The sequence below is a fragment of the Sinocyclocheilus grahami genome, unplaced genomic scaffold (genome assembly GCF_001515645.1).
Source record: "Sinocyclocheilus grahami isolate Dianchi unplaced genomic scaffold, SAMN03320097.WGS_v1.1 scaffold593.1, whole genome shotgun sequence".
Lineage (NCBI taxonomy): Eukaryota > Metazoa > Chordata > Actinopteri > Cypriniformes > Cyprinidae > Sinocyclocheilus > Sinocyclocheilus grahami.
Genome location: NW_015505772.1, coordinates 418,980 through 431,167, shown reverse-complemented (window position 1 = coordinate 431,167; position 12,188 = coordinate 418,980). Strand labels below are relative to the sequence as shown.

At 36.3% G+C, this 12,188-nt stretch overlaps 1 protein-coding gene across 1 annotated transcript in view; it reads right to left on the bottom strand.

The window, feature by feature from the left end:
- LOC107557211 (FRAS1-related extracellular matrix protein 2-like) overlaps positions 1-12,188 on the bottom strand; it is a 63,076-nt gene that overhangs the window by 37,624 nt on the left and 13,264 nt on the right. Inside the window, 4 exon segments of the mRNA XM_016240546.1 lie at positions 35-286; positions 1,065-1,190; positions 6,752-6,982; positions 11,543-11,689. Of these exon segments, the coding sequence (XP_016096032.1) occupies positions 35-286; positions 1,065-1,190; positions 6,752-6,982; positions 11,543-11,689 (756 nt within the window).

Below are 12,188 nucleotides of genomic sequence, written 5' to 3'. Positions count from 1 at the left end.
ACTTTTAATCAAACAAAAGCAAACACGCCCTTACCGTCGTCCTGGTCTGGCAGTATGCGGATAAGCACAGTGGAGTATTCTGGCCCCAGACATCCTCCCATAGGCATACTGAGGGTCACGTTGAAGCTCTCCTCTCCCTCATACAGCGAGTCGTCAATGATCACCACACGACAGTGCTTCTCCGTCTCGTCCTTATCAAAGCGCAGAATGCTGACCTGCTCCTCTGGACGGGAGATGTAGTCAGAGTAGGACAGAACAGAAGTGGGGACGGTTCCTGTGGCGGAGCCTGCAGCAGCACAGAAAGGACACATGCAGGGAATTCATTCAAATCCACATAAAGCGTTTACAGATGCTTCAAAAGAATCTGTAAAGGGATAGTTTGCTAAAAAATGACAATGTCATTTTACAAAAATGGCTGTCATTCTTTACTCAACCTCGTTTCAAACCCATTTCCTTTTTTTTTCATGGAACACAAAGTAGAAACACACAAAATTAAATGCTGGCTTGGTATGAATGACACTGACAATAATATTTTTGAATTCTACACATGAATTAAGGCTTAATTAATGAATAACACATGAATTAAGAAGCCTTTAGATAGATCTGTCTGTTTGTCTGTCTGTCTATTAGAAGCTAGTGAGACATGGACATTTTAAACTTGTGTGGAAAGAGCAGCACAAAAGGATCTTAAGAACCATTTCTGAAATATTTGTGGGTGAACTATACCTTTAAAAAACACTTCCTGGACACATTTTAAACCAATTTTGAGAATATTGGTCAGGTCAGGAGTTTTGAAATTTATTTACAGTATTTTAAATAAGACTGATAAAAGATCAATACAAAATTATTTCAATAACGTCAACAGTAAAAGTTTTGTAAAAATGTGGTAAAAATATAAAAAATAAAATAAAACAATTTTTATTTCTTTTATAGAGGCTAATTTGATCATTAAACATTTTATAATTAAACATATATATATATATATATATATATATATATATATAAAATGATTGTTGGTATAAAAATGAGAACTTATATCAGGTTGTATATACGGTGTATTGCACCTTGCTGAGTGTGACAGACCACTAGCAGCTCCTCACTGACGTCTCCTCTCCTGTGCACCGGGATCAGGAGTTCTCCAATATCTTCTTCCACAGCAAAGCTGGCCTGAGGAAAGAACACTGTGGACTCTGTCAAAGGGAAAAGAAGATATAGCTCAGTATTAGGACTGCTGTTCTGTTATATCAGTCACAGAGGGATTTAGCGGTTCCCTGTCAGAAAGACTATTACAACAGGGCTTTAAAACACCACAGGCGGTGGATTGATTCTTCAATATATAATTATTTCAAATCATACACCTCTATACCGGGCGTGTAATGCACATTTATCTTGCACAAAAAGCAAAAACACATTTTGTATGAGAAAATAGATTTTTCATATTGAGCCCTTCATATTAGGTTTTTAGTGGCCTTTGGACTAAGCGGCATCGATATCTGTCCATACCGGCTGTGTATTGCGTTGTGTTACAGAGTAAACCGTCTGACTGAGTGGGAGCTTGTTCAGGCATTGCTATTTCAAATACCGCAGGTTAAGTCTGAGTCAACATCTAAACAATTTTTTTATAGCACCAAAAGAAAAAGGAGGGAGAAAAATGCTCTATCCAGAGATGGAAAATCTATAGAAAAGTCAGAGCTAGTGAAAGGCTGTTGCGGTTTCTGAAATGGAGCCGCACTGGGACCAATATTAAAAAAAGGTCCCTTTTTGCGTGGCCCGTCCTGCCCAGATCCTTCTATGCAATTATACATGATCCTTTGCAAACAGCTCTAATCATCAATCTGCAAGTGGTCATTTGGTACCAAGGGAGAGTGGAGGTGAAACATAGACCAACAAGCTGTTCAAGTAATAGGTAAAGAAGAAGCAAAGAGAGTGAAGAAAACAACATTTAGACATAAATAAACATAGCATTTTCATTGACAGCTTTGAAAGATAAAACATGAATATAGTACACCTGGTGTCCCAGGACTTTTTAAAAATATTATATTCACAAATGTTGTGCAATAAAATTAACTTTGCATTATAATGGGGAATTATTATTATTATTATTTTTTACATATCTATAGTTTCCATTTTTACACTAGTTATTGATGCTCAACCCTGTTACTCAAGTCATTATAAGAAAAATGATCAAATATTTATAGGGAATATTATATAGGAAATATAAGCTATAAAAATTTGGTCTAAAACTAGCTACACCCCGCTGAGTTTCACCTTAATTTAGGCTAAATCTACGACCCTGTTACTTGCAGTTATGTTACAAATTCTGGCTTTTTTATATATATATATATATATATCTGAAGGATAAGGACCTATTTTCCCCATTTGTTCTCAAAAAGAAAAAGAGAGAAAGACTGCAATTACTATATTTAGTAGCCATTTATCCACCCCAGATTTCTTCAATTATATGACATTGGCAAGAGAGTGTGAACTTGAGAACAAAATATTCTCTGCAAAACCAGAACGTTGTCCACTGTTCACTCTCTGAGCGTTGTACAGACTGATCTTACAGCCCTGAAGACTCAAACGCTGGCTGTGAGAAAAGAATAACAATGAGGCGAATCTCTGCAGCCTCTCAGGTATAAGGCTTACGTATTTAGACCGTCTCTTACCCTCACACAGGAAACTCTCTTGCATGAGGGGCCGAAATAATGACCTTGTTTTGTAAGGATCAAAAACAAGGCCAATGAGAATGTGAAATCCTGCGCATTTATATTCAGCTCTTGGTAGAGTCCTCTGCAGATAGGCGGTTGAATTTGAATGATAGCATAGCATGGTACAGACAAGTTATTTTAATTGCATACTTGTCAATCATAACAGATTTATATATTATTTTCTATACTCACTTTGAATTAATAAATAGTGCATTAGGTAAATAGCTGTTGTTTAATAAATACACTGCTTTAAAAAGCTTTAAAGGTATTCTTTTGTCAGATTATAAATCTTGCAAATACATTTTTGGGAATAAATCATTACAAAATCAACCAATAAATAAAATAAACAAAAAAACTCTTAAATCTCTTTTTTTTTCTTAGTTAGCATTATTGTTGTTTTCCAATAAAAAAGTAATAATTGCCCTTAAACAAGATCAAACTATCGAGAAGCAAAACTAAACAAGATCCAGATCAATATCAGCCATGCATATCCATCCATCCATCCATCTATATTCAGTCCTTCCGATTCAGTTTTCTATCCATCCATGATCCATATATTACCCATCCATATCCATCTATATTATCAATCTATATCCATGAATCCATCCATCCATGCATCAATATCCATACAGTATATCCATCCATCCATCTGCAATTAATTTTTTCTTGTTTTAAGCATTTATACATCTAGTTTAAATTTAGTGTAATTTAGTGTGGTTTATTCATTTATTTTTAATATATTTAAAAATACTAAATTCAATTTATATTACTTGAAAACAAACCTAAATGTCCTACACAGTTTTGCTTTCCAAGCTTTTCTTTTTTGAAGATATAAAGTATCTTTACAGTGTAGATTTCTTGACCTTTTCGATTCACATGATCTTTAAAATGAAGTATTTCAGTGTTCAATCAAGGAAAGGTACAGCCATTTAACCCTTCATTAAACCCATTTCCAACATAAGACATTAAAACCAGAAAGCAAAGTCGAAGTAAGCATCTTTAAAATGCCTTTCCAGTCTCTGCTCTTCCTTTATTGCTCCTTACACTAATGAGCAGTGAAAGGTTCTGGCTGTAAAGCAGGAAGCTTGTCACATCACAGCCGTCCCAGTCACAGATGTGCCTCCAGATGCAGGCTTTTGTCTGAGCCCGCAGGTCGGTGTAAGCCATCATGTGTGAACGGCTCTGTGGCAACTAGGTCAGACAGGTTTCCGAAGGCCCCTGTCGGAAGAAAACCACCTCCCTCTTGCATTCAAATATTAATGCGCGAGAAGGGCGACCTCACACTGCCACACACACATAAACGCTAAAAGGATAATTAACCTGAAAGGAAAAAAACTGCACGTGGAGCAACAGGACGGCAGCATGCCGACCATCTCCCCTCCCTCTCGCCATTCGAAAGAGCAACCAGACTCTGTCACGTTAAGCCTCCCATGGGACATTAGCCTCAGCAAACAAACCCCACCGTTAGACTGATAATTAGCTCACTGGGGAAGCAGTGGAGTTTTCTTTCTTTTTTTCTAAGGAGAAATAACTTCTGCAAAGATAGTGAGGCTTAAGTAACATTCAGATGGAAACTATCGCAGCGTTTGGGATTATAGATGAAAATTTTAATTATCCAGGGACCCTGAGGAGGAGATAAAGACAAAAACACACAGAATAAAACAACGCAAGCCTTCGGTTATTCGCGCTGCACATCTAAATACGCCGGTAATTGTGAGAATATGAGATGATGTCGTGATGATGAACAGGCAAATAATTCCGTCATGGCTCTCGGCGAGAAAACCCAAAACAGACAGTGTGAGACAAACACGGTTTGATCAACAGACTGACAAAGCTGTATTTTGTAATGAGAGCTGCTTGGAAAGGGGTCTTGATGAGAGGTTTATGCGTGGCTGTCTGCTTTCTGATGCCTCTCAGTTTGGGTTCTCGCAGATAAAAGTGTGGCGCCCCCTTCAAAATGACCCCTCAAAACCTGCGCGACTAACTTTCATATGCGAACGATTTAATTGCAGAGGGAGCTGGCGCAGACGTGTCAAAGCTTTCTCAAACGCCGGTCGACAATTTACATTTATCGACGAGATGCTTTCAAAACAAGACGTAGAGCTGTGCACAGAATTGTAGATGAAAAGACAGGCCGCCAAAACGCGGGGGTGGGCGGTGCGCTGGAAGCTCACAGGTAGGAAGAGATATAAAATGCTATGATAATTGCGGTCCACTGAAAGAGAGAAAAAGGCATCTGCAGTACAGAGATAAGGTTTGTGTTTTTATCTGCAACACTGAAAATTTTAGAAAATAAAATATCTTGGGATGTTTTTAGCAGCTTTGTTGTGTTTTTGCTCTCTTGAACATCCTCTGACTCACTCACATCTTCACCAGATGTAATGGGGGTTTGGTATATTAAGCGGCTGAAGCGGTGATGTTTGGATATTTTTGAAGAATTGAATGGGTCTGAAAAAGGACTCTGATCTAATATAATCTTTACATAAGTATGTGTTCAAAAAGTCAATGTGCATCAGATGATGATGACATATGATGAACACCATTGTTCGGAATTTTGGTGTAGGGACAATTTTTACATTGAGTTTCATACAAGTCTGTGACTGATGTTTGTTATCTAACAAACATCAGTAATAGAACATAATATGTTTATGAATAAATTAGTACTTTTCTATGGCTGTTACTTCATTTCAATGCTTAGTTGGAATTAAATAAAAAAATCAGTTAATGTTCTCTGATTACCATTTGGAAAGGAGGCCACAGTGTTTTGTGGAACATAAAAAACACAGTTTTTGTTTAGAATGAACCAAAATGAAAACATTTTGTTTCTAATTCCAGTTTTAATAACCCAATTCCATTTAGTGACACCAATGGTACAGAAATGACACTTTAGCCTTTAAAATAGTATTTCTGTTTATATTTCTGGTGGATATGAAAATATAAACTAAATCTTTAGTAAACATTAAGGGTGTTTATACTAGAAGTTTAATTCTCTTGATTCTTTTAGTCCAGGCCAAAATGAAAATAATGTGTTTAGTCCTGGTTCACACTTAGCATTTAAAACTGTCACTTTTAACACTGAAGCTAAAGATACAAAACAAAAGACATAAGCAAACAGTAACAACCTAACTGGACAGATTTTACAACTTAACCAAACATTTAAAACAATGCTGTGCTAAATGAGTTTGTTGTATGTTTACATAAGCCTTTCTCCCAAGGTTTTTTTTCCTCCATTTCTTTCACTGATGGAGTTTGGGTTCCTTGCCATTGTCCCCTTTTGCTTGCTTAGATGGAGACACTTGATATTTGGCAATTTTATTGACGTGACTGCACAGACACTACTAGTTGAACACTGAACTGAGTCGGATGATGAAATCACTGTTTTCTCCAGAGCTGCTTTATAGATAAATTAAACTCATTTCATAATTGAAGGACTTTACACAGTTACTCAACCAAACTGAATCAACGATGAAATGACATGAACAGTTTACACTTGTTTTTTCAGTGCTGTTTTACAGCAGAGTTGAATTGTTTGTTGTCATTTATTCACTATGTTCTTGTATCACTGTAAAGCTGCTTTGAAACCGTCTGTTTTGTATAAAGCGCTATACAGTATAAATAAAGGTGACTTGACTTGACTACATATGGTGGTATTTTCCCCAGCTAATAACTTAGAAAGAGCTTATATAATTGTACTGGACTGTAATGTGCAGGTACACTTCAGCATTCTGGCCTTTTTAGGGACGTGCCTTGTGACATCATGTCCTGTTTTTGGTTCGTTTAGATGTCTTTGGTCCATGTTGAATTAATTTATCAGTAAAACAGCACCAGAGTTTATTTCGCTTGTGGGTCTCGGTCCACTTGTGTGGTGCACACCAAGGTTCAGATGGCAGCTTTCACACTTTTTCAAATGAACCGCACTAACAGAGCAATCACACCACAGTTTGTTTTAATCAAACTAAACCTGCCAAGTGTAAATGCCTTAAGAATGTGTTCACTGTTACATGCTTATCATAAAATGTTTGGTCAACTTCTGTTGGACTTACCATCACCTGGATCCACAATCTCAACAGTGGCTATTGCTGGTGACTCCAAAACAGCCATCACTGGCTCAGTCAGGATAATCTGGAACGTCTCGGACTGCTCGTATTTCCCATCAGAGAGAAGCCTCACTTTCCATGTGGCTGTGGTCTGGCCGGGGTTAAACTGCACCTGCTTCTGCGATTTTCCCAGGAAATCCTTCTCCATCTCGGCACTGCCATCCAAAGTACCAATCCCTTAAAATAACACAATATACTGTAACAATGTTGACAAAGTTTCCTGACTTCATATCTCCAGCCTCCAGATGTGTCACAACTCATGACTTTGAGAATGATCTACTCAAAGAAAAAAGCTTATTATGAAATTTATGAGCAGGGATTAGCGAAGTCTGCATTTTCCAGATTTATAAAGATCGAGCACAACAGCGCAGGCATCTACGCACTATCGACGCCATACAGAAAGAGATGCACTTTGTATAGAAGAAAAAAGCCCCAGGGCTGTAGGTGTCTGATACTCCCGAGGCTAGGATGTAGGAACAAAATCAAGGAACATGTTGAACTAAAGTACAGCATGTAGACTCAACTTCCTCTCTACTGTAACACTGGTGCGAAGCTGTGATGGGATTCCCACTCAGAGGGAAAACCTGCAGTGAACCTGCCCGGAAGCGTTTGATCTCTGATACATTAAGCAGAGACACTGTCAGGGATCCGTCTGCCAGAACCTCCCAAACAGATGTGAGGAATTAAATCACCTCAGTATTTCAGATCAATGCTGGATGATCGCTGAGCTTCAATCCATAACACTTAAGCTACTACATGACAGGAAAAGCAAATTGTAGGAAAAAGACTGCAGATAGGGATTTAATTATGAATATAGATTTTTTTATATTGACCCACTAGACATTACAAGCATAAAAAATGTACATAAAATTAAACAGAATACAGGCCATAGGTTTCAGATATCTCAAGCAGTCACAGGCTGTTTTCCTCCAGGTAGTAGTGTTACATACAAAATATCATAATAATATAATTAAATTTAATATTGTCAGCTAAAGAATTTTTTTTTTGAATTTGCATGATGAAATATTGACAAAATTTAAAGGACATTTAAAAAAATATGTAATGTATGACTGTATCAACAACTTCAGATTTGTTTGTTTCAGATTTGAAAGACTGTTCTATATCATATTTAGTGCATAAATGATGCCTAAGATTGTGTTCCTTGAGAACTGTAATTTTATCCCTTAAAGATCTTGAAGTAACATTTAAGACCTAAAATCTCCTCAAAAAGAAATTAGAAACATCATGAGTGAAGTATATGTAAGCAATAAGAATATATAAATACTAAAAAAATTTTTTTTTTAAATCACACATGATTTTTGTAATTAAAATAATTTTATTTCTGTCACACTTAAGCAGTGTTGGGAAGGTTACTTTGGAAATGTAATAGGTTACAGATCACAAGTTACCCTATTTAAAAGTAGTGTAACTATTTCAAAGTAATGTAACTGATTACTTTTCTAAATTTCTAATGAACATTTTCAACTATTATAAATTCTGAAACATTTAAAGCAGGCAAGTTTAATCTCACAGTAGTGCTCAACACTGATTACTGTTAGATTTTCCAACTCCTTCATCACTTGAATTAAGGTTATAACAATTTAATTTTAAAGCACAGCCACCAAAAAATCTGACTTTAGCACTTCTTTTACTTTGAGATTGTTCTAAGGTTAAATATAGATTTAAAATCATAATATAGTTTAATAGCTATGATACGGTTTTTGAAATCAAATCCTTGCATAGCTATGACAGGAAACACTGGCATCTAACAATGCTTTGGGGAAAAAAGTCTTTAAAAATATAGAGCATATACATAAACCCAAATCGAAATTAGAAGTTATCAAATAGTAAGCATGTGTCCTTTTCTGTGTCCTAAACTCCTGAAACATTGGGGTCTCATATTTTAAAGTAGTCCATGCAGTTTGGGAAAGAAATCAATCAAATCTGTGTGTGTGTGAAAATATTCAGATGTAACCCCCTTTGTAATCGTTAACATTTTCATAAGTAATGGTAATTTAAATGCACATTTTTCTCAGTAACTGTAACAGATTACGGTTACATTTACTCTGCTACATGTATTAGTTACTCTCCAACACTGCAATTAAGGGGCCGTATTTGAAACCATCTTTAGTCAGCTAGACGTTCCCTCATGGCCATTAAAGGTTATTTAGCTGTAGCTTTCAGCAGAATATAACTTTAGATGGAACAAAAGCCTTCACATGTTCCATCCAACCATGCATGTGAAAAAAAAAATTATCCACGAGAGAGAGAGAGAGAGTTCAATTCCATTTCTCTAACAACAGGGGGGCTCATTCTTACCACAACAAACGGCATAGGACGCCAGCCACAGTGAGTGAGACAAGAGGAAAAGGAGAGAAAAGGGCAGAGGCAGGCGGGTGTGAAAAAGTAGAAAGCTATATGAGGGGTGGGGGTAGATATGTTTGGCAGAGAGAGCTCCAGGCTCCAAAGAGCACAGAGGCAGATGTAGCCTGATCTCAAACACTCTTCACTGGTTGTGAGCGTCACTATCACACTTTTGCTGTTACTGGGATGGCTCATCCGAAAATGAAATTCGGACATCATTTTCTCTCACTAATGTTGTTTGAAACCCATGTGTGTTTTGTTTCTTCTGTAACCGTGATTTGAAGCAATCACTTTTGCTTGCCACTTCAAATTAATTGTGACACGTTATCAAATTAGTTTTTGAAAGAAGTTTCTTCTGCTCACCAGGCGGCATATGGTTAAAAATACTGTAAAAACAGCAATATTGTGAAATATTATTACAAACTGAAATAGCTTTGTTCTATATGATAGTATTTTAAAATGTAATTTATTCCTTTGATGGCAAAGTAAAAATTTCAACAGCCATTTCTCTAGTCTTCAGTGTCACATGATCATTCAGTAATCATTCTATGCTGATTTGCTGCTCAAGAAACATTTATTAATATTATTTATCAGTGTTGAAAACAGTTGCATAATATTTTTGTGGAAATAGACAATAAAAACTGCATTTATTTCAAATAGAAAACATTAAAAAAAAAACACTTTCAAAAAACATCTTCTCGATCCCAAACTTTTTAAAGTGTATTACTAAATATTTGAGTACAAGACGTTTTATATGGAAGGCCACTTTCACGTCAAATCAAAAAAAAAAAAAAAGAAATGAAACATCTGTAGTTCCAGGTTTTAATGTGGCCTAATATACATTTTATTTTAAATGACCAAAATTGCAGATAAAATTAAGATAAAATTAAAATGAAAAATAAATTAAAATTAAATTTTTAATGCAACTACTTATGGAAGCCTGTTTCCGCCACTTAATTAAAAAAAAAAGAATCAATTTGTTACTTTTTCTCTCACAATTTTGTTTCTCGCATTTGCGAGTTTACATCTCACAATCCTGACTTTTTTTCTCAGAATTGCATGATATAAACTCACAACTGTGAAATATAAAGTCAGAATAGCGGGATATAAACTCACAAATGCAAGAAAAAGTCAGAATTGCATAATATAAACTGTGAGAAAAGTCAGAATAGCAAGATATAAGCTCACAATTCTGACTTTTTTTTCTTGAAATGTTAAGTTTATATCTTGCAATTCTGACTGTTTCCCTTGCAATTTTTACTTTATAACTTGCAAATGTAAGTTTATATCTCACAATTCTGAGAAAAAAGTCAGAATTGTGACTCTGTATCTTTTTTCTCAGAATTGTGAGATATACGTAAACTCGCAATTGCGAGACATAAAATAAAATTCTGAGGGAGAAAAAAAGACTTATATTCTCAGAATGGAGAGATTATTTCTCGCAATTTTGAGAAAAAAAAAGTCAGAATTGCGAGATGTACACTCGCAATTGCGAGAAAATGAGAGAAGTCGCAATTACCTTTTTTATTTTTATTTAGTGGCGGAAACAGGCTTCCATAACTACTTGTAACTTAAGTGGAGCGTTTTTATAATGCTGCGAAAGATGCGCATGTTCACATAGAAAAACAATGGAAAAGGACCCTATGAGTTAGCACACTATCCACAGCAGGAACAGTGAACACAAGCAGAAATGAGCGGAATGATTAAGTTCAGAAAGGTGAGGTCTTGATCCCCCTACCGCCCCCTAGAGACAGGGAGCTTCATTCATTTTTATTAACCTGCACTCAAGAACCTCATTATTTACACCCCATATCCAGCTTTTCATTCTCCCCTCCTTCATTTTCATCTCTCTTGCCTTCTGCTCTTCACTTTTTCACATTCTCTCTTTTTATCCTCAACATCCCTTCAAGCCAACACACACACACACACACACCACAAATCCGAAACAGCATGAACAAAGACCCTTGGTTTCATGAATACTGACCACATGTGGGGCTGAGCTGAGCTCAGTGCAGGGCAAGATAAGCAGGTGTACGCTCAAAAGTGTTCAGACTGTTCTACGGATGTCAGAGAGAGAGTGAGGGCTTTCATCTCAGACACAAAGGAGCCAAAACCACTTAGAAAAACATCTTTAACAGCTTCCCGTTGATAAGCTTAAGTAATAACAGCTCTCACTGTGAACATAGACACTACTGAATGCTAATCATTCCTTGTTAACGCCTGTACTGGTGACTTCTTGACAAGTTTAATCAATTCTGGATAATAGTTTGTTTTTCAGCAAAAATTAGGTGATGGCCAATGGAAAATGTATGAAATAAAGTATTATGCTGTCAGAAAATCAAATAAAGAATGATCCAGTGCACTGATACTCACCAACAAAAGACGTTTCACCTAGAAAACCTCTACGTCTTAGGATCACCTCGAGAACTTTGTCCTGCTCATCCACCGCATAGTTCGGTTTCTCCAGAGAAATCCAAGCCCAGTTCAGACGAAACTGCTGGTTCTTCAGTTTGTTCCCTCCTGAAAACAACAATTAAAATGTATACACTCTTATCAGCATTTGAAAGCATAAATAGAGCACTGCAGTAACAATGTATTTTTGTAGGCTAACCCAGAAGTTAGCATCACCCTGCTTCCTTTGACAAAAACCCAATAGGATCTTTCCACTGGCTTTTGGATTACTGGAGAAAATAAGTTCTGTGACCAACAAAAGTTTATGATTCTCGCATGTATTTTACATCATGATAATCTTCACAAATGAACACAACTTTCATGAATTTTGAAGCCTAAATACAATCATAAGAAGAAAAAAGCTAAATGTAGACTATGAACAAACTACACCATGGTTGCATGACTTTAACGTCACCACTATCAACTCTTTCAGTCTTTATATAAATGCAACAAATTGGAAAGTTGGAGTGAGAATACTTTGCAAGAGTGCAAGAGTGCAAGTATAAACACAATGAGGCTGTAAAAGCGGTGAGTGAGTAAATTAGCTTTTCTGTTTGGTGTGATGACT